The sequence below is a fragment of the Ammospiza caudacuta genome, chromosome 1 (genome assembly GCF_027887145.1).
Source record: "Ammospiza caudacuta isolate bAmmCau1 chromosome 1, bAmmCau1.pri, whole genome shotgun sequence".
NCBI lineage: Eukaryota > Metazoa > Chordata > Aves > Passeriformes > Passerellidae > Ammospiza > Ammospiza caudacuta.
In genome coordinates, this window is record NC_080593.1 from 21231856 (window position 1) to 21255319 (window position 23464).

Here is a 23464-nt window from a genome sequence, read left to right on the forward strand (position 1 = left end):
AAGGAGCAGCCCCGCACACATATCCGCCCTCACGAGGAGCAGCTCCGCTGCCACCCCGCACTGCCACTCTGTCCCTGAGCCGCCCGCACTGGCTTGGCCTGACCGACCCCCAAGGGGGTCATGGCGGGCAGCGGGTCCCTCTCCCTCCCCCTCACTGCCAGGAGGGCGCAGGTGGCGGAGCCGCCCCACGGACACCTCAGCGGGCGGCAGGGCCGGCTGAGCAGGGAGCGGCCTCGTCCTGCGGGGCCGATCCCGCCCGTGGTTCCCCGAGCAACCACCAAGGCCAAGCCGCCGCCGCCGCTCCGGGGCGGCGGAGGCGGGGGGGAACGAAAGAGCGGCGGAACGGGCGGGCGGCGCTCGGGGAGGCGCCGGGCGGGCCGGCGGGCCGAGCATGGCGGCGCTGCGGGTGCTGGAGCTGTACAGCGGCATCGGGGGCATGCACCAGGCCCTCAGAGGTACCGGCGCGTCCCGCGGGGCTCCGTGCTGCCCGCCCCGCCCGGGACACCCCGCCCTCGGGGGCTCCGTCTTCTCCAGGGCGGGCAATGCAGGGTGCCCCTCTTCTCGATGGGGCGGGCGAAGGTGGCCCCTTTTCTCCCACAGCCCCTTGGCCAGCACGGCGTGTGGCACCAGGAGCACGTTGGGACAGAAATTAGGGATCTCTGTTCCTTGTTGGGCCCAGGCAGCCGCTTCTGGAGAGGCCGTGATTTTGTGTTTGTTGTTATGTGCTGTGTGTAATACAGAGGCACCCGTGCTGCAGAGGGGATGGGGATCACTGGGATGCCCAGGATGATAACCACGAGCCAGGGTTTCCCACTGGCATCCACGTGGACTTGGCTTCCTAGCCCATAGTTAGGTGAGCAGCTGAGCCATGTTCCGATATAAGCAAGCCTGACCATCTGAGGCTGGTGTAACGTTTCATAAACATGAAAATTAAATGTGGAATTTGAGCTGGTACAGAGGGTTCACACCAGCCCATGTTCCCAGGTGAGTTTTTGATGAGGCACAAGGAACCCTGGAGCTCAATTTGCTGAATGGTTGAGGCACAGCCTGGGTGACCTTCAGCAGGTCCTGTTGACTCTCTGTGAATTGGCTTCCCCAAATCAAAAATTGAGTTTGGGCTATTGATTTCTGTTGTAAAGTACTCTGGACCTTATTACTTTGAATCCATGTTTCAACACACATTAGTATAACTTATGATAATCACCATAATAATTTTAACTGTAACTACAATCCTTCACATCTTTCAGTCTTCAGGGGCATTAGCAGAGAGCAGTCATAAAAACATCAGGTGGAAACTTGCCTTAGCTTGCTACTTTTCCAGGGAGCTATGAAATATTAAGACTATGCTTACAGTGTGAAATCTGTTTAGCATCATTTATTTACCTAAAACACACTCAGAGTTGTCAGAGTGGCATTTTTCCTACTATCCTGTTTTTGCTAGAATGTGTCTAAGTGCTTTATTTATGAATTTAAATGTATAACATATATTTTAATGTATTTATTATTTACAAATACACAACAAAATGGGTTCCTACATGGTTCCTAACCACTTGTTTTGAGGATGTATTTTCCTTATTTGCAGAGACATTCTTAGAATATTAAGAGGCAAGTATAGCTTTGTCTGGAACTGCACATTTTGGAGTTTTTGTAGAGTAAAAATAGAGTTTTATGCCTTGTGTGTAGTATACACACTAATGGTAATATGCTGCTTTTCTGGTAACCAGATTCCTGAAGTGATGGCAAGCTACCCATGTTGTATTGTAGACAATTTCCATATTTCCAAAGAAAGTGGACTGGTTCCTGGAAGTTAGCCTACACCATGCTTCCTTCGCTCTTTACTGAATTACCTAGCTGTGTTCTTGCCATAATAATGGATGTCTTGGGGCAGTTCAGTAGTGTGCTGCAATGTTTAGTAAATTATCATGCTAGATGTGATGTCCTGTGAGTTTCCACTGTGAAAACATCACTTGCAACTCAGTAAATACTTAAAGGGTGGGAATGTTGGGAATGCCTCATTAGATTATCAGAAGACTGTAAACTTTTATCCAAAAGATACACAGAATTAGTGATGCCCCAGTGGATAGTTACTACAAATAAGAAGCCTTGAAATCATGTCACCTAATGGTGTAGTTTGGAGACTGAAGGACTTAACCAAACCCCTTGTATTATTTCCTGAAAAGGTGAATTTACTTCCATGTTTACTGTTTCTTAGCTTGCTGAACACAACTGATTCAGTGTCAGTCTTTGGTGTAATTTCTGTTCCTATGGGTTGGCATTTGACTGAAGAAATTTCAGTAGGTATGAACAGTGAGACTGAGATTTTTCTGTAGTGGTATCAGCCAAAGCAGATAAAGGGACTGTAAGTAAGGACATTTAGTTTATTATTTGTGTAAATGACCCTACCTAGTTCAAAATGGTCAGGTACCAATTGAAATTTGCAAAGTGGATAGACACAAAGCTATTTGCATTGCAGTTGGTATAGTATTTTTCAGTTTGGGTGCTAATGTTTCTGGGAAGCATTTGGGAGTTCAGCCCATAAGCATTGTGTTGTCTCAGGAAAGGTCCAAACCATTCACTTCTAGATGAAAATCTTGTTTAGAGTCTTGCTAAAAGTAACAGGCAATTTGATTAAAAGATGTCCTACAAAATTTGCACTAAGTATTTAATAACAGGTTATTATATAAAACTGTTTTTGATGAATTGGATTTCATTTGGGAGCAGAGATATACTTGGGCATTTTATAATTTCTGCTGGTTTTTAATGTCCTTTGGACATCTGGATTCAGTTTTCTTACACAGTTTATGAAGGAACAAAGTCAAGGGGCATTGAAGTGTTTACTTTTACATGCAAATAAAACAGAAAAGAAGTGAATGTTCCCCTGTAAGTACTTTAATAATGTGTTTCTTATAAGTTTTTGGCCTATATGTGTACATGAAACCATGCTGTCTGATCCTATCCTCCATTTAGCCAGTGGCAGATTGTTCAGCATCTTCTTTTAAATTGTGTATAGAAATATTAGAAGGGTTGTGGGGTTTTTTTCCATATAAATGTGAAGTTTGAAAGAAAGGCCTCCATTGTTCCAGTGCTTCCATATGCCAGATGCACAACAGATGAGGATTATGTATAATAACATGTTATCTTAGTATGGTTTCTAGTGAATCTATAAGCCAAGAAAAATAGTAGGAAGATGTAGAAAACAGAGGGAGCATGTGGTATTTCAGTGGCAGCATCCTGGGAAAGCCTTTTTCTACAAAAGTGATTCTGCAATTCTTGCAGGCTAGTTCCTGGCCAGGTAATGGGTCAATTATGGTTAACTCAGCTGGTCCAGCTTTTCTGTGAAATTGCCAGTGTTTCAATTGGCAAATAGGTATTTCTCCGGAAATCTGATGCTGACTTTTGTATCTTGATTCCCTTCTTGGCTGTGATCTTTCAAAAACTTTGTTATAGGATAGCTTGCAGGGTGAAGATGGTTGTTGTTTTGGCAGCTGTCATTAATGCAGAATGCATTTGGTACCAAATAGAATGCAATTGGTTTTGAGATTGTCTTTGCCTACAGGAAAAAATAATTTCATTTTCACATATTGATGGAAGTGTATAGTCTCTTGTGTTTCTCTGTAAAGAGTACATAGAAATTTGGAGTACCTAGTTTCATAGCTGAATCACATTCTTTTTGACAATGCAGAGAAGGCTGTTTCTGAATTTAGGTTTCAGTCTAAAGCTGAAAAAGAAGAATCCTGGGGATTGTCTAGCTCTGTGTTGGTACTTTAGCTGTAGATATATCAGCACATGTAGAATTTCTGGTTTTAGATTTTGAATGCTTTAGAATAATATTTTAACACCAAAGACCTTTTGATATATATCTTTTGATAAAGATACCATCAAAAGATGGTAAAGTTGAGCTTAGTTAAAGTCAGAAATCAGGGAGTCTCTTCATATTCACACTCTTGAAAGATTGAGACAGCTAAGGGATGAAAGGGTATTTCTTTCTTCTTCCCACTCTGTAACCCAAGCCTTTTGGGATTTATAAAGTTTGATGTTTCAGTCAAATATGTCTAAATCTATGATAATTTTTGTGTGTGTGAGTGAGTGAATTTGTTCTTTATAAAGTGCAGAGTTTCTGCAGTGAAAAATAGTGTTTTATTTTTAGAAAGTCTATGGCTACATATTCATTTCCTTAGCAACTTTCCATGAAACAAACAGCCTGCTCTTCCTCCTTCCCAACCAAAACAAACCTAAACTGGCTTATTAATTTAGGCAGTTTTCCCATGAAAACTGGGTTCCATGTCTCTGCCAAAAGTGTTTTTAATCTGCCAGGTCCCTGAAAAAAGTCCTCTTGCACGAAACACTAAAGGACATATTCTAAAAAATACCATAAATTTGCAGTGATGAAGTTGGTGATATTTTTCCTCTGCAATTGTTATATTTCAATTCGCAGAGTAACAACTTTTGTCTCTTGTTCTCTGTCATGCATTGTCCGTTCACTTTATTTGATTGGCTCTGTGAATTGCACAGCACAGTAAACTGGTGTGTGTATTTACACTGGGCAAAGCTATCCCACCAGGAAAGGCAAAGGAGACAAAGCTGGCTTTGACATTCAGCACAATGCAAAACAAAAATACTGCTGATTTGAGTGAGTTTTTACACCTAAACTCAATTTAATGCTTCTTCAAAATATAGCTCTTTGTAGCATGGGATGGTACCAGATGTGCCATAATGTCATGATTAAATCCTTTACAAATAGAGCAGTGAAAGGAGTTGCTAGGTATCCTGCAGGAAGCCAGTATCAAGTTTGCTGATGGTTGTGTTCACTGTAGCCATGGACAGTTCAGCCTAATCATTTCAGCCAAGAGCTGACACTTAGAAATTAAGTCTTTGCTCTCTGTTTTAAAAGGAAACAGGACTGACAAAAGTTGTGACTAATCTTCCCTTTTCCATCTGTTTCCATATACCTGTCAGAAAAGATAATTCTTCTGGCTCCTATTTTCCAATATACTGAAATCCACCAAACTGCCCTTGCTGTAACACAGTGTATTTCATGTGTTCTGTTGACATTGATAACTCTATTGTAAAAGTACAGTAATAAATATAAACAGATCTATGTTAATTTTAAGGTCTGCAGAAACACATGACAAAGGAATCAATTCTAAAGAGGAAAAGGACAGATATTGTAATGTCAGAAATTGTATTTCTGGCATTTGAAGGTGACGCTCTTTGAGTTTACTGTTTCAAATCAGAAGCTAATGCACACATCCTGTCTTTCTTTGTTTCGAATGCATCTCCTTCCAATCCTTAAAATTGGAATCCTTAAAATTTTCCTCAAAAATGACAACTCCATACCTGAAAGGGGTTGTAAGCATTGTATGTTCAATAAAGGAGAGAACAGGGACCCAAAGTTTGATTGCTGCCTCTTTAGGCAGTTTAAGTAACAGTCAAAGAGTTTCTACTGTCTGGGTCCAAGAGGTTTGCAGCTTTAAGTGTGAAATCAGTACATTACTAATAGGATGATGCAAATTTCACCTGCTTACAGCCAAGAGAAAATATTACAATCTAGTCTGCCTAAAAATAAGTCATAACACCTCCCTCAGTAACTTCCTTGCCATATCTGTAGCTTCCATTTGAACCATGTCATCTTGCTCAGAAATGAAAAGTGTCAGTTCAAAAACTGATGTTGAGGAATCCTGCAAATCATGTATTCCAGCAGCCAGTTAGTTTCACTTAGGAAATGTGTATTATTTTTCTTTAGTCTGAATAAAATTATGCTGTTTCCTGCATTGTCATAATTCTCTTAAATATCTGTGTTTTGAAGATTGGATGTACTTATTTGAGGGGGATAAAAAATTCTCCAGAGCTGTGTCTGTTTCTGTATTGAAGCTTTGCTATGTATTTTGGGGAGTTGATTTAGCATCCCACCAAGTCAGCAATTCCTGAGTTAGTTTTGTGCCTTTTGTCAGTGGGGATAGTTAAACACAGTCTTGATTCTGTTTTTCTTAGATTCTGCTTTCAGGCTTTTTTATGATGCATTCCTTATAGTAATTTTCAAGTAGTAAATGTAATTGCTATAGAAAAGCAGAATATCACAGTTTGACATAAAGTTATTTAACTTTCAGGAGAAGTTCTTTAAAAATGTTGCATTTTCACATTGTTTGAAATTTAGACAAGCTTTTCTTTGTTAGGTTGGATGTGTGAGAGCTGCTTGTCTGCTCGAGCTCCTTCATGCGTTTCCAGGGCATTTCCACACAAATATGCTTAATCAGCTTTTAGAGGGAGTCTGTTCTCTAACAGGAATTCCCAAGTGAGCTGCAACTTTGAAATGAAATGGAGGAGCAGCTTTGAAAAAGTTACCAGGTCTTTGAAATAGGAAGAGGCGATCTCAGGAGGAGTACTTCAGGAAAAGTTCCTGTCCTTTTTGCACGCTGGTTTACATCTCTGCTTTAGACAAAACATTGTATTGCAAGGGGATTCAATAGGTTACTATTAGCTGTGAGCTCTCTTCCAAATCTCCAGGCTTTTGGGCCTGTGAAGTCCTCAGTTGCTAGTTTTTCTTGTAGGTATGCAGAGAGATACTGAATGGATGGCAGTAAAAAAACAAGTGCCTGAATCATGAGTTGTGGGAGAAAGCACCCAGCTTGCCTTCCCTATTGCCCTTTTAAAACTATGTATTAATTTAGCTAATAATTTGAGGGTCTTGATTTTGTTAATTTTATTTTTCTTCTGCAGTACCTGGAAAACACAGTAAGAGTTAGCTTGTTAGGGCAATGTGTTTTAAGAACTGAAGGAGTGAGTGAGAAAAGTGATCTCTTTAACAGTATTGGAAGTTTGCTCCTGTTCCTTAGATGCTGCAGCTTTGTTTTAGGAAGATGGAAGTGTTGGTTCTTGAGCACGTTTTTAAGTTGAGATATTTATCCAGCTTTCTTTTCACGCTAGGTGTCAGTGTTAACTTACCTGTTCTGTAATCTCAGGTGTAGTCATGCTATTGTCCCTGTGGATACACCTGTATTGAGATCTCAGTTACAACTTCTGGTCAAAAGGTCAAGACAGTAATGGCAAACAGTGATTTCTATGCTGACCCTTAATGGTCTGTAAGTATTTATCTTGTGAAAAACCTTATCTTTTTGCCCTTGATTGCATCAAACCTGGAAGGACTGGCCTGGTCCTTGTTAAAATGTCTGCTACAATCTTTTCAATACCCAGATTTCTCTTTCATCTTAGTTTTGGCTAAGACAGCCTTGAAAACCTGAAAGATAGTAGGTGGATGGTAACTGCATTATTCAAAATGAAATCCACTGGGATCATCCCAGTTGGGCTTTCATCCTCTCAAACTGTAAATAATTAGCTGACTAGCAGTAATTCATGCAGTGTCTCATAAGGTCATTTGTTAATGTGTTACTTGAGCATATTGTGAGATTATTCAAAGGCATGTGGCTATTTGCCTTGTTTCTTTTGGTTTACAAAAGCTTTTTTAAAGTTGCCTGTGTTTCAGCTGAGGCTTTGTAATGCTGACCATAATGTAAATATCCTGGTGGTTGATACTGATCTTGGGTATCAGGAGGTTGGGTCACTTCTCTGCCTGCAGCTGTGACAGTGACCACAGCCCGTCTTCTTGGATAAAAACCCTCAGTGAAGGTATTGTGTTTAGTAATAACAAATAGTGTGCCATGATGAGCAATGGAGTAAACATTGCTCTTTTTATCTCTTTAGCTTCTGTAGAACCTATTACTCTCTTTATAAATGAACAGTTGTTTATTTACATTCCTTTTTAGTATATTTTTATTTCAGGGTTTTAGCTCTGAGTTTGTTACACTGTCCTCTCTTCAATAACACCTCTGTCCAAGAGAGGAGAAGCTGCCAAGTTTGGTATTTTGGGACCTTTAACTCAAAGGAGGCAGCTGATGAGTTTGAGGCCTAAGGCTTTACTGAAATGTAAGTGCAAATGTTTTTCAGACAGCTTAAATTTTTATTGGAAGAGTAGACATATATCAAATATATTGGTGCTGTTTTTTCGTAATGAGAAGTAGTACACCTCTAAAACAACTCACTTATTTCTTGTAAGTTGTCAGAGGATAAGGCAGTGGCAGTGGGGCTTGGCAGGATTGACTTAGGATTCCTGTAGCCAGGAACTTGCTGCCACAGAGACCTGCACAGAGGTGGAAATGTTGCAGAGGTGCACCCTGTTTGGAATTTTTTTGTCTACTTTAGCTTCCATTTTTGGATGTATAAAGAAGGGAAGTATTGCCCATATGATCAGAAAAACAGTATACTTTTTGTACAAAGTTTCAAAGACAACACAGCAGAATTTGATTGTGTAATTTGCCTTTTGTATTTTAGCGATGCTGTAACACAGCTGAGCAAATACATTTTTCTAAGAGTAGTAAAGAGATGCTAGAGTTTTCAAATTATTTTTTTTTTTAATTTTAGAAAGCTGCACATATGCAGAAGTTGTAGCTGCTGTTGATGTGAACACTCTTGCCAATGATGTTTATAAGCACAACTTTCCCAGCACCCCGTTATGGGCAAAGACTATTGAGGTGAGTAATTAATGTGCTTTTTACTGTAGTCTGGCATTTGTAGGATGTGAGTTGCTTTCATTGTCTTTATTAGTAACAAGAGAAACAGAAATATTTATGTTATTATGAATAAAGCAGTTGTACAATAACTTTGATGGCTTGTGCTGTTTGCTTGTTGAAGTAAGAGGGATTTCATACTGCAGGCTTTTCTAGAAAGTCTTGCCTTCTGCATGAAGAAAGGTTATATAAATGACAAGGGGAATGCTTACCATCAGTAAAAGAATGTCAAAAAATATATTTTTAGATTAAAAAAATATTTTCATGTAGTTTGAAAAAATGTAATTAAATTACTTGGGGGCATGCCTTTGTTTTGAAGTTATAGTTGGGCTCAGAGAAATACAACAAAATCTATTGAACTGAACACTCTTGAATCTTTTTTAATGGGCTCAACAGATAAAATGTCTTAGGAATTCTGTCACTTGCCAAATTATTTGGAAAATAATTAAGTAAAATTGGATTAAAGTTGTCTGTTTTAATAGATGAGAGGCAAGCTAGGCATGGAGTTTTGCTTGGATTGAGTTAGAAATTATTGTATACTTCTTAATCTTTTATGGTTTTACAACATGACAGTAATAGATACTGTTTCTGTTTTAAGACACCAGCTTAAGTAAGAGTTAAATAGGTGGCTAAAGGTTAAATGCTTATTCAGCACTCAATAATAACTGGCTAAGTGATAGCTTTATAATGGAAAAAGAAAATTAATCTTTGCCTGTATCATTTTATAGTAGACAAGAGCAGATTATTAGAGTCAGTGACACCTTCTTCAAATATAATGGAAAAAACCAGCAGCTTTTGTCTTGTTTTCTGAGGGTAGCTACATTACATTTGCTGCATAGGTATCCCTCAGAATATGTAAGGAGTGATTTCTTTGTCCAAGTCATAGTTACTTGATCATTGTCCTTCTTTCCTCCTGGCCCTTTATGTGTTGATCTTCTAGTGTTGGTAAAAACTTAGTTTAGAGGAATTTCTACCTGCGTAATTAATTCCTACCACAGACCTAATTCTTTCCTTTCTAAGCAGGATTGTCTTTGTAGAGAATTTCTGCCATACAATATCTTTGACTAATTTGTATAGGGGAAAAACAATGAAATAAACTTTATAAGGTGCATTGCCAGTGAGCCCCTAAGAGCTAAACCCCATAGTTTGGTTGCATAAAAATGATCATATTTACACTTGAGCTACTTTTCTTCTCAGATGTTTTTACACATATTTTGAGTATGTGAACACTGGTTTTGATGTACAGAGATTTAATATCTGAGTGATGATACTTTATTTTCAGGAGAAATAACAGGTGAGTATCTGCTGAAAGAACCACTGCACACCTCAAAGAATGAGCAGCTAAAAACCTCAAGATTATGTATAGATGCTAACCTTATTAGTGTTTTGCTTCATATGAAGAGCAGTGAATGGATATTTATGTTTTGTGGTTTGCCAAGGTAGGAAAGATTTTGAAATTACTAGGTCAAATGAGAGATTAGGTAGGTTTTTGCTAAATGAAACATACTGGAAGTAAGAGGGCTCGTTTGATCTGAAAGATGACTTGGGAATTTCATACAATCCACAGCACTCAACATTCTTCTATTTTTTTCTGTTTTCAGGGAATAACACTGAAAGAATTTGACAGATTATCTTTTGATATGATTTTGATGAGTCCTCCCTGTCAGCCTTTTACAAGGTAGGTACAGCACACTTGGGAAAAAAATGCAGTTAATTGCTGTATATTGCACCTTTATACTGTATATGGTCAAAGGAGAAATGTTATCAAGACATAGTGACACTGTGTGTGTGATCTGTGATCTTTCTCTTCTTAAGCAAATATTTTGTAGCTCTGTTCACCATGGTGTTTACTGAGGTGAAAGAAATGCAACAATTTGCATCTTAATTGTTGATCACATTTCTTGCATATGTATATATTAATTCAGTTTAAGTTAAGTAAGCTTCTTACATCACCAATTTTGTGAACTGTATTGTTCCTCTACTAGTGAAACTTAGTGTTTAGGAGTCCTGCCTTTCCTTTTAGATTTCAATCTAATATTTTCCTGGGCCAAGCCCAGAAGGAGGATTGGAATTTCTCAGTTCTGCCTGAAATTTAAGAGTATAATCTGATTTTATTTGTACTTTGAAAATTGCAAATGCACACAATTTATTCTGAAGAATAATTCTATTTTAGCCAAGACCAGAAGGATAATGGCTTTGAAATGATTTTGTGGATGATAAAGAGAAATATCTTGCTGATTAAGGACTGAATTTACTGAGATGTTATTTGTCAGATTAATTTGTAATTCATATCATTTGACAGCAGTGACCAGTGGGATAAGATTCTAGTAACTGCACTCATGCAAAATAGTAGCTTCATGAAAAAAATCTGTTGATGGTGATAATAATGATTGTATAAGAAAGTGTATCTTACTGAATGTTCTAAGACTGAAAAGAAATCCCTGTAAAGTGGTGCTGATCCGTACAAATGAATAAGTGCAAACCTATGATTTATATAGGAAACATTTCAGATTTTTTTTCTTTATAATATAATGAAAAGAAAAATCTGTGTATGACTGATTGATTAATTTAGATACATGTTAAAGCTCTTCTACAGAGCTTTGATTCTTTTTTTATGAGCTAATACAAGTATAAGCTAGGGAAACACAGGCCTGGAATCATTATCATTTTTGTAACCTACATAATCTTTCCAGTTTAGTGTTACAAAATTGCTTCCAAAGTTATTCATGTGGGGCTCCATCCTGCTAAATGGTGAACAATGAGGCTTTAATTCATCGAAATAATTTAATATATTCAGTGCAAAGTAGCAGGGTATTCCCAGAAACCCAGTGGGGGTTTTTTGTTCATTCAGAGCCAAGTATGTTCAAAGGCTTTGCTGGACAAGACCAGAATGCTAAAGCCTTTGCAGACTGAGGAGTGGATTTCATTACTGAATGCTTCAATTTTAACTTTGCTGTGAGCTGATGGATTCCAGGGGCAGACTTTCATTCCTTAGAGCATCTCTCAGGACACTGCCTCTGTGAGCAGCTCCTCCTGTCTGTATGTGATGCCTTTGCAGAATTCCCTTTCAAAACTCAAAGCCAAGTGTCTGCATTCTGTAGAAAAATGTAACTCAAATGTCAGTGAGTAATGCACCGGCGTTTCTTTATTCTTTCTTAGAATTGGCCTGCAAGGTGACGTGTCTGACCCACGGACCAGGAGCTTTCTCTATATCCTTGACATTCTCCCAAGGTATAAATGAACTTCTACCTCCATGGTAAAGCCCCTTTTGTAAATAGGCTTTGTTGTAACTAGGTCTTCTATATTTCAGTGAGACAAGATATCTGTAATGTTTTACAGGGATACTGTTGGTGCTGTGTTGTATTCTGTGTTTCTTCTCACATGGTCATATGTATCTTACATATACTTGTATTTTACTAATGCTGTAATCACTTCGTTGTTGCTGTATATGCTTTCATTGTCTGGTTTCCTTTTCATTGCATGTCTGTTTAAACTGTGCCTACACAATAAATGAAAAAAAGAGTTCTTTTCAGTTCAACATCAAATTTGCATTGATTTCACATAGAAACGGGAGTAGGTAATATAGTAGTTTGTCTATTGGTCTCATGGAAACATGAAAGGTTTTTAAAATATTGGGTTACAAAAGCTTAGATTCAACATATAGTCATCTTTTGAAGAGGTACCATTTGAAAATTGGTTTAAGTGTGCTATTGACTGTACAATGCAATGCACCTTTGCAACCATTTCTTTCTTAAAGTCTCTGTTCTTTTTGGTGCTGCTTCTGGGTATCTTAGGGCAGATTGTGTATTTTTGGTTTGTAGTACAATCTCTTGTTTGGAGTAGTAATACTAAAGAATTTGAATAGCACTGCATTGTCTGGACAGTGTCCTTGAATTCATCTGTCATTTTTTGCCTGGTCAGACCTCAGTTCCTAATGAAACAGCCATAATTATTTGTTTTATTGGCAGTCTTGCTTCACCTGGAGACTAGGACAGCTGTTACCTATATATTCCTCCATTAGTTCATCTTGCTGTCAGGGTTGGAGAAGGACAGATGAATGTTTAGTGTCTCTTTTTTTCTTTTTTTTTTTCCTTTTTTTTTTTATGAATGCTTTCAACACAGAAGGAAGCCAGTACCAAAAAGCCTTTCTTTCAAACTGCTGTTAGCACTGGGAGAAAAGAGTGTTCATCCTTGTTCTGGAAACTTTATGCAGCCAACAACATTGAATGGAACTGTGTCTTTGCCCTTGTCACGAGCAGAGAGAGAGCAATGACACAGAAGGGCTGAGTGGCTTGGCAGGCTATACTACATAAGAAATCTGTGGCAGACAACACAGAACAAAACACAGATTCTGTAGCCCAGTAAGTTAGACAATTCCTAGGTAAAAAAGAATGGGTATTACTACTCCCCTTCTTCTGTCAGAGACACAAAATTAGGGAGAGAATGTGGGTTGTTTAGAAGTTGCAAAGGATGTCTTTTGTGGAACAAGAAATGTAACACAGGTTTCAAACTGATCTGTTAAAATGAAAATGAAACCAGGCAGATACTGAGTAAGTTAATAATTTGTCAGAATAATAGTATCTTCCATATCCTTAAGGGCATCATGACCTGGGGATTCCTTTCCATTAAACTGAAATATGGTTAAGAGGCTGGCTGCTTTTGGACATTATAGTGCTTTAATATGGAAGTACTGCTTCCCAGATGGTGTGGACATAGCTGGATAAACAGCAGCAGCTTTTCCTTCTCAAAACCAAAGCTTTAGACACTCCAGGGCCTATATTTTTATCATGACTATGCAAAGGATCTGGGCTTGGCTGTCTCACTTTTATCTCAACACCCCAGGAGACACTGCTAATGTCCCTTATCTCCCTGGGGAGGGTTCTTGAAACAGCACCCGCTCTAAGTAGTCACTAGGAGGTTCAACATGATGGCTTCTGTAGAGTTTCTCAATTCCAGTGGATTTGTGTTTTACTAAGATAGCACTTACATGTTTTTTGAATATGATACATTTGTGAGACACTGAGTATGGAGTACTTCAGCCTCAAAAAAGGAAATTCTTAATGTAGAAATTATCCCTTTACATTCTAAATTGCTATGGTATGCATGCAGTTTATGAAAAGTGTAAAATAATTTCTCATACCTTGGATGTACTTATCTTTGTTCAGTGTTTTATAATGAAATATTGCTGAAATGAGACTGAGAGGTAGCCTGGGATGACAAATATTAGAGATAATGGAAAGGACAATTTCAAGATCTGGAAAGATGTGGGCAATCCTTGGAGCACTCAGCCAGCAAAGTCCAACCCAAATGGTCCAGATACTATCTGTTTATTGTGTCCAAGCCATAACCTGGCAAAATCCAGTGCTAAAACACCAAAGTGCTGCTTTTACAGAAACATTTTTAATGTTAATACCTATCAAATACTTAACACTTCCTTTTTGTACAGTGATTGCTTGCCTTGTGATCTGTCCATCCCCTATGAGTGCTTGCATTTCAGGCTGTGCTCTGGATTCATTGATGTAAAAGAAGTTTCATAGTAGTCGGTGATGAAGAGTGTGGGTAGACATACATATCAGCAGATATATTCTCCATTCCTCTGCAAGGAATTTGGCTGATGCTGCTTTTCTCACCTTAGTATTAGTTTTTCACTATTATCTTTAGTATTTTTAAGTTTGGCATAGTTTCTTGTGAGATGCATTGGTTCTTTTAATTCATATGATATTTTTAATTGGTGGTAACTAAAAATGTGCTGAAACAAATTCTGCTGTGATTTGTTCCAGTGGAAGTCCAAAGTCACTAACTTCAATAAGCATGAAGCTGCTGTCTGGGGACATTAATATTCTACTTCTTTATGTTCTGAGATCCCAGTGTGTGACAGACATTGTGTGTCTACATTAGCCTTATTAGAGAATTAATCAGTGCTACAGAATGTTCCCAGAGACTTGAATCTGAATCATCTATGCTTCTAAATTGCTGGAAGAGTCCCTGGCACAGTTTGGGCATGCTCATTTCTCCAGAGATTTAATATGCTGGTTTTGGAATGTGCCTATTTCCAGACCTTTGCACTGATCCTGCTGAAGCTGAGACACCTCCTTCACCCCATCAAAATAAAAAAGTCGAGTTTAGAAAAATGAGAATATCTGCAGTTTGAACTCTAAATATATCGTGTTTCTTAAATCAGTTAAATGAATACTGGTTCTGATGTGTTATCATTAAGGTTTGTGTGACATTTTGACATTGATTTCAGGTACAAGCAATTGAAAACAACAGTTTTATGGCTAAGTAGCAATTGGTTTTCCCCCAACAGTTATATTTCCTGTTATACACTGAATCTGTTTAATAAAATTACTGTGCTTTAGGAAATGAAGAGTAATAAAGATTTTCAAAAGTACATGCATGGAGTACAAGGGGGTGCAGCTGTTCATCCAAACATAGGTGGGGTTTGTGATTTTTACCAGCAGTCCACATTTTTAATTCAGTTGATTTTAAAGGATGCTAAACTTTAACAGCTAGCATGATGTGGAAATACTTTGATCTTTCTGCTAGCTAACCAGATCTGTGGATGAATATAATGTGCTTTATGTCTTGTTACACTGATTTGCTTTTTTTTTTCCCTTGTAGACTTCAGAAGCTTCCAAAATACCTACTTTTAGAAAATGTTAAAGGATTTGAATCCTCTTCTGCAAGGTAAACTGTAGTTAATATATGCAGGTTTTAGTTTGCAAAAAGGATATATTCTTTAGAAGGAGAAGGGATTTATTCTTTAGAAGGGGTTTTCTTTTCCTAGAATTGGAGTTAGCAAAATAACTTGAGATGGGACAGGAATTAAAATCTTAGGTTGTGAGAAGAACTTACTAGATAACTGGTTATGTCTCTAAGTGAATAAAGTACAACAGTATTTTTTTTTTATTTGATGAGTATTTGATTTGATTTTGTTTGGTGATCATGGTTTGCTTGTTTGGTTTGCTTTAGAAAAGATCAGAATTAGCTTTCAAAGAAAAATAATAATATGTGTTACATTCAGAGGTTTCAGGGGTTCATTCATGACAGGATCCCATGGTATCTTGTGTTATGGTCACAGAATAGTCCAGGGGCTTCTTGAATGCCTTTGTTGAGAGTAGATTATCCCTGGTTCAGGGCTGCCATCAAATGGTCCAGAGATGCAGTAAGAAGGTTGTATTTGGTTGTGGTCTGAAATGTGGAAGAGGAAAGGTGTCACTGCAGTTACCTAATGACAGCAAGAGCTCCTCTCTTGTGACCAAAGCAAGAGAGAGAGAGAGTTGCCATCTTCCTTCTCAGCTCTCACTGGAATAGAGTGGGATCTTTCCGTGTGCTCCTTAAGGCACCAGCTGCCACCCTGCATGTTAATCAATATGGCAGGCAGCTGGGAGACATGCTCAGCTGGTTCAGTGTTCGTGTTCTTCTCTTGTAGCCCCTGGGATTCCCTAGGCTGTGCCTTGCTGATCAGGGCTTGGGACAAGCTGTACTTCAGTAAACACCCCAGTTAGGACACTTGTTTTCTGTTATGCCACCTGGGATGCAGTCTCACATGCAATGCTGGGTACAGGTCACAACTCCCGCCTATTGTGTAGTTCCAGCCTAGTGCAGTCTGCATGGAATACAGAAGAAAAGTCTTTTAAGATTATTTCCCTTAGAATCTGTTTTCATTTTTTAAAGCACAGTCCCACCTCACTTTTATAATCAAAGCCACTGATTTTTCTCATCCCTCAATTTAGTCTTTTTGTTAGGCTTAGCCGGTGCTGTGTATGTGAGGAGAAGGAACTAGTGAGCTATTTGTAGTTTTAATCTCCTGTTTTATGATTCCCAATAAAGAGAGTATCTTGCCCTCTCATTAGTTTCCCTGTTGACACACCACAATTACTTTCCTAGAGATGGGATGTTTTTGAAGAGGCATTTGCACTGTAGTAAGAGTGAGGTGCCTTTGAATGCATAATAGTCTCTAACACTGAACTTCATATGTTGCCTCTCAAATTCAGTAATGGATGACAAATCAATAATTTGCTGTCCAATTATTTCAATTAATGCTTTCGTAAATATGATGTTGAATTTAATCTGTGTTTATTTAGCATTAAAAAAGGGGCTGAAGACTATGTGAAAGGAGTAATTCCTTTTTGATTCCTTTCAGAAATGAACTTTTGCAAACACTAACAACATGTGGATTTAAATATCAGGAATTTCTCTTGTCTCCAACATGTGTGAGTACTAAAATTGCTCTAATATTGTTTAATAGTTCAAAGTGCACTGAGTCCAAGAACATTTGAAAATTCTTTTCTGTATTAGAAAAGAGAGTCATGCCTGAAGCTGAAGATACACTTCAATGAGAAAACCAACTGATGTGACTTCTGATTTCTCATACTGGCATAATTGTATTGCTGTTTGTGTTCAGATCCTAGTCCCATATTGCTTTGCTGCCATTTGATATTTTTAAGAAGGCATGAATTTCCACTGTAACCAGGAAGGTGGTTTTCCCTGCAGGAGCCCCATTGCTTCAGAAGTGCTGTGCCTCTGGATTTCCCAGCACAGAAAATGTGACTGTTTCTTGTGGGAGGAGGAGCTTTGTTTCCATGTTACCCTGGCAACTGAAAAAAAGTTTGAGAGAGATTTCAGATTGTGCAACACTAACTGGAATCAGTGAAGTACCATAAATATTTGAGAAAAGCTACTAGAATGTAGCTTGAAAACCAATTGTGGTGGATTTATTTAGTTGTTAGGTGTTTTATAATTCCTTGTTTAAGAAGGCAAAGAAAGACTTTTTTTGCTTTGAATAGAAAACAGACAGTACCTGTCCCAAGAAATCATGAGGCATGTAAATTTTTCTTCTTGCATCACATAAAATTTTGTTTACATTCATATTCATTTACAGAGAAGGTCTAAACTATGAGATGCAGAGATTAATTGCTCCCTTGGATCTTTGGAAGTACCTAGGTATGGAAGTTACAAGTGTATAGGTATTATGAACCTAGAGAATACCCTGGAAAAAAGGAGGCTCAGGATGACCTAATTGCAGCCTTCTAGTACCTGATGGGAGACTACAAGAAAGACAGAGAGGGACTGTTTACAAGAATCTGCAGTGACAGGACAAGGAGGAATGGAAAGGAGTAGCATCAGATCAGAATCAGGAGGAAGTTCTTTGTGATGAGGATGGTGAGGCACTGAGGGTTGTGCAGAGAAGCTGTGGGTGCCCCATCCCTGGAAGTGTTCAAGGCCAGGTTGGATGGAGCTCTGAGCAACCTGGTCTAGTGGAAGGTGTCCTTGCCCACAGCAGGGGGCTTGGAGCTAGATGACCTTCGAGGTCCCTTCCAGCACAAACCATTTTATGAATCTGTGATTCCGTGAATACTGATGTCTCTGAAGTCATAAAATTTATTAGTGTGTCATAGTTCTGTTACTGCATGTAATGGCAGATAACTTGTATGATGCTATAGACAACTTTTTCTCTACTATCCCATGGACTAAAGACTTCTGAATTTTGATTTCAGCTTGGCATTCCCAATTCTAGGCTGCGGTATTTTCTAATTGCAAAGCTTCACCAAGAACCATTTTCCTTCCAAGCTCCTGGTCAAGTGAGTCTATCCATATTACTTGAATTTGCTTCATTTCATGAAGACTGAGGGATAAGTTTTCAGTTTAGTAGTGTATGTTGATAAATGGAGAAGAATGAGTGATTCCAACAGCAAAGTTAAATTCTATCTTCTTTTTTCAGCCTGGATATTGATCTTTGTAAGGACAGATGTGCATGTCTGTGGCTTAGATGGCTTTAAACAGTTGGGAGATGTGTTTTCTAGCCTGATAGTGGGCTAGAAAACATGTCATACTGCTACATTTTTTACACACTCGGAAAGGACTTTTTGCAAAGGCAATTATTTGAGGCTGTTCTGACATCATTGCCAATAGGTCAAATAATCTTGATGCTACTGCTTTTGAAATCTTCATGGAAATAACATTTAAATGTTATTGTGAGCATCTCTGTATGGTTGTTTATTCTTACTCTGTCAAGTTGTTTATTAAATACAGTTCTTTAATTTTATTTTCTCATAATTTCCTCTTAGATATTGACAAGATTCCCAGATCAGGATCCAGAAGATTTACTCAAGGAAAAAGTTGCTGACAAAGTGGATGAAGCCAGTTCTTTGTCCTCTGAGGAGAAGAATCTGGATCCAAACATTGGTCCAGATTGCAGCAGCAAGAAGAGTTTACCAAAAGGGGCCTTTCTGTTTAAGCTTGAAACAGTAGAAGAGATGGAAAGGAAACATAATCAGGATAATGATCCCTCTATTCAAATGCTAAAAGACTTCTTGGAAGAGGAAAACGAAGAAATGAGTCAATATTTCTTACCACCAAAGTCCTTACTGCGCTATGCTCTCTTGTTAGACATTGTTAAACCCACCTGCCGGAGATCCACGTGCTTTACAAAAGGGTAAGGTGCCAAGAAAATGTCTTGCTAAATCATGTCCTGAAATTTTAAGTGTATTTTCTTGCTTGTGTCCTGTAAAATCACAGAGAGGTGTTTCATCCAAAAATCCTAGGCCTTTGAAAAAAATCTCCTTATATAGTGTGCTTGCTGGTCCAGTGAAATGACTGCGTGAGAATCTGTCTGGCAGAACATCATGTGCCCACTCCAAAAAGGCATTCACAAAAGACAGTTGCCATTTGTTGTTGACCTTCACAGAAGCTTCATTACCCCTGCGGAAATATGGTTCCAGTAGATTGGTATAGTGCTGATTCATTAATGAATTTCTTTATATTGCTCAATGAAGTCACAAAGTGTCATGCATGACAGATCCATTCCTCATTAAATCTGTCTCCACTGTACATTTTATTGATTTCTTGGATTTTTCAGCTGTGTAGATCAGAATAGCTGGAGATTGTCATGAAACCAGTTAGGTTGCTGTGTTACAAATCATATTTTATAGAGTGGAACATCGGTGCTTTTCTGTCTACTATTTTTCTGATTTGTACTTTGCAATTTTAAGTTTGACTTCTAGAAGTTGGTGAGTGTTCTGAAACTCTGTGGACAGCTGATCAGGGTCTTTTCCACTGAATGCATTTGTATTGAAACATTGCAGTTGGAGCCTGCAAATTTGTGGGAATTTTTAATACTGATAAATTTTTCTAATTGGATTGTTTTTTTTAAGTTGCTAAGTGTTTCAATAAAATGTCTTGGATGATGAGTTAAAGTTAATTGTATTTTTTTTTTAATTGGAAGAAATTAGACTGTCAGATTGACAGAATTCCTGCATTTTTTTTTTTTTTATTTTAAAGGTTTAGACAGTAAAGAAGAAGAAAAAGAATTTCAAAAGTTTGAAATTTGTGCAATGGGAAAGGTCTTCCCTCAGCTCACATATGTATGTGCCTTTTCTGCCCTCACTCTTTTGAGTTGAGGGGGGGTCAGCATCTCATGAAATATCTTTCTTAACTAGAGTAGTCAAAAAACCCTTAGCCAGAATGGTATCTGATGTGTTTTCTGTGTGCCTTAAGTGTCATCAAAAGCAATTGGCCGCTTGTGGTTTCTCTAGAATACGTCATGGTAGTTTGTGGTCATGTTTATCAAAATCACACTGAAGGAGGCTCCTGAGTAGTTAAAATCAAGTCTCTGTATGTAGTGGTGAGAAATCTGACACCAGGGGAAGGTGAGTCTTAGCCCTCTGCTGATATGGAGGTAGTTGTGGTGGTAGTTCTGTCTGATTTACCATCTTTGTTTTGTTTTTCAAGAGCCTTTGGGAAGGAAGGTTACCAACATATTTCTCAATGTAATCATCTCATTTAGCTCTGCATTAAGAGAAGGTTTATAATTATATCTCATTAAAGTCCCTTTCTGAGGCCAGAAATAAGTCTCTGCTGTATCTGTTCCAGAAGTTCTGTTTTTATATTTCTCTGAAGCATGAGATCTAGGAAAAAGACCCCTGAATGGGGTGGAACAGCACTCTGGGTAGTACAGAGAATCCCTCTGTTGCTGTGCCTGTCTGGTGTCTTTCTTGTAAGTTGCACTGACCATCACCTTTGAGAGTGGGAGAAAAATTTCCCTCTTTTCTCTTTGGTTTTCAGGTATTTCTAGCAAGGTTCATGTGATGGAAATAATCTGGGTATGCCTTCTCTAGTTCTTTCTATTTCGGGGATCTCAAATGCAGATAGTTCATCAGGGAGTTTTGCTATACCAGTATGTCTTTTGAAAAGCTTTGGTGGAGTACACAGCAAAATGTAATGGCCTGTAATGCTTGAGAGATCAAGCAGGTAATTCTGTGTGCCCTTCTGACACTGACTTCCTGGGCACTTAGTGAATGATTGCTGAGGTTTGTGACTACCAACACCATGGTTTCTCTTTGGAGTGTGTTTGTGGTGGCTGAAGTTGAGTATTTTAAAGGGCAGAGGAAATGAAAATCATATCTGACTTCTCTAGATGTAGTCATTCTGGATATACTTTAAATTTTTGCTATGCTATTGACAAGAGAAGTGATACCTTTCAAAATAGTGCAAATATCAATCACAGAAGAGTTTTCATGCTTTGCGGAAATTACTTTTTGTCAGTCATAATATACGACACAATATACCCAGAAAAAATACATGTGTGAAATGAAAAGATTTTTTTAAAGCTTACAGAAATAAAAGAGGCAGGGAGTCTTGAATCAGATGAAAATTGAAGACTGTAATTTCTTAAGCCAACTTCTTTCATTGTAACTTGTAATGAAACTTGTAATGAATCTTGTCAGAAAATCAATACATCATTTTCTTACTGTGACAAAATTTAATTATGTTCCAGGTCTAAGGTAGGAATGTTAACTTTTCTGTAGTCAGCACTTTCAATAATAATAAATAACAATCCAGCTAATATTGCATTAGCCATATGCCCACATTTGTATTAAAAAGCCAACAAGCACACTCACAGACACACACAGCCTTCTATGCACACAGACACCAACTGGATTTTTTTGGGGAGGAGGAATTCTGTACTCTAGTGCCAGTTATTTAGACAGGAGTATTTATTTTTCCCAATAGAACACTTCAATACCACTCTGAATTTTACCCCATTTATTGATTTTGGCTCAGTTATATTAAACTGAAATATTACCAGATGCTATAGAAGAGGGAGAGGATGAGGATTCCTCAGTGCTATGTGTGTTACATCGTTAAACCTTGTGTTAGGGAATTTGCAGAATTAAACATTAAACCAATTAAAGATGATGTATTTACAAAACAGATTCCACATGTATTTAATGTGTAACAGTGTTTAGGTGTTCTGATCCTGAGGAAGATTTGTAACCACTTTGTTTTAAAACAAGTGCTGCTCTGGCTGTTATTGGCACAACTAATTGTAGCTTTTTCAGCCCAGGATGAAATACTCAAGATTGAGCCATTCTGGGTCATTGTGTCTGTGCTGAAGGGAGAGTGTTCTTTTATTCACTGTGGAATTAGAGAGGCTTGAAACATAACTTGTGTCATGCTTTAGGAATGGGTCCCAAGTGGAACAAAAGACCTTTATTGTCGTTACCAATTGTCTTTACAGTTGTACAGATAAAACTAGAGAAGAGTGTCTGTTAATAATTGATACAGACCACATCCCTCTAATACAGGGGATCTTCTGAAGTTCTTCTGCAGGGCAAAGAACTTGATTTGTCTTGAATCACTCTCTTTCTGTTCAGAATGTTCAAACTGCCATAGTTAGACCAACAAAGCATGTTTCTGAAAGCCCATAATTATATTTAAATGATAGCCTTGAAGAGACAGCAGAGTAAACATGTTGTTAAGCAATCAACCACAAAGCATGCAGAATAGCTATCAGTGGTTTCAGAATACAACTTTACTTACTGTTTACTTGGATTTAAATGTTTCTTTCTCTCTTTCTCTTTCTCTCTCTTTCTCTCTCTTTCTCTCTCTTTCTCTCTCTTTCTCTCTCTTTCTCTCTCTTTCTCTCTCTTTCTCTCTCTTTCTCTCTCTCTCTCTCTTTCTCTCTCTCTTTCTCTCTCTTTCTCTCTCTTTCTCTCTCTTTCTCTCTCTCTCTTTCTCTCTCTCTTTCTCTCTCTCTTTCTCTCTCTCTTTCTCTCTCTCTCTCTCCCTCCCTCCTTTTCTCTTTCTCTCTTTCTTTCGCTCTCTCTCACTCTGCTCTGCTCTGCTCTGCAGAGATGCCTGGCCATCACCCTTCCTACAGTGGAAAATCCACAAGCAACCAGAAGTTAAACCTGACTGAACCACCTTGTTTCTAATGCTTTCACATGAAAGCTGGAGGCTCACACTAGTGGTCCTCCTTTTAATAAGGAGAGCTAATTTGAACCTCTGGGATCATTTGACCTATAAGACATTTTGCCCTAATGTAAAATAGGCTTAGGCAACATAGATCTTTTTTTTGGTGGTCCTATGCTTGAATTCCTTGGCTTTGTGTAGTTCCCACATATAAGACACTAGTGTTGATAAACCCTTGAGCACTGAGGGCAGACTCATCCCCAGAGAGCACATTGAGAGGGTTCTGCACTCCAGGGGTTAGCAGAGTTTATAACAAGGTTTTCTGCTTTATCTATCCAGGAGCCTGTTTGTTCATGAAGGGAAAGAAACCTAAGTAACCTCCCTGCACCTTTGCAATTGTCAATGCCATGAAATACAGTGAAAATATTGATTTAATATTGTTATTGTTGTTGTTAAGGTATGGACACTACGTAGAAGGGACCGGCTCTGTTCTGCAGACAGCAGTAGATGTACAGGTAAGTGTGTAGTCTGACATATTAGAATGACTTGTATTAAAACTTGAGACTTGTTTCAAAGCTTGGGTTTTTTCTGTCTTCTCCTTTGTTATCCTGAATATTATAAGAAAAAAGTCGTTTAAATGTACATTTTATGGCAACTTAGTTTCCAGTTTGTGTTCCTAGACAGGAGTTTTTTTAGACCAAAATTAT

At 38.3% G+C, this 23464-nt stretch overlaps 1 protein-coding gene across 4 annotated transcripts in view; it reads left to right on the forward strand.

The window, feature by feature from the left end:
• The first annotated feature begins 391 nt into the window (after window positions 1-391).
• Window positions 392-23464, forward strand: part of TRDMT1 (tRNA aspartic acid methyltransferase 1) — a 29073-nt gene continuing 6000 nt past the window's right edge. For 2 of the 4 annotated variants that reach the window (XR_009275147.1, XM_058811865.1), the window contains exons 1-9: window positions 392-455; window positions 8416-8525; window positions 10163-10239; window positions 11721-11792; window positions 15183-15248; window positions 16708-16777; window positions 18062-18145; window positions 18632-18999; window positions 23215-23272. Coding sequence is in view for 3 of the 4 variants with exons in the window: in XM_058811865.1 (XP_058667848.1) it covers window positions 392-455; window positions 8416-8525; window positions 10163-10239; window positions 11721-11792; window positions 15183-15248; window positions 16708-16777; window positions 18062-18145; window positions 18632-18999; window positions 23215-23272 (969 nt within the window). In the remaining variant the exon portion in view is untranslated. Of the gene's footprint in view, window positions 456-8415; window positions 8526-10162; window positions 10240-11720; window positions 11793-15182; window positions 15249-16707; window positions 16778-18061; window positions 18146-18631; window positions 19000-23214; window positions 23273-23464 lie in introns of those variants that run through there. The other 2 variants (XM_058811876.1, XM_058811884.1) reach the window with 2 other exon arrangements.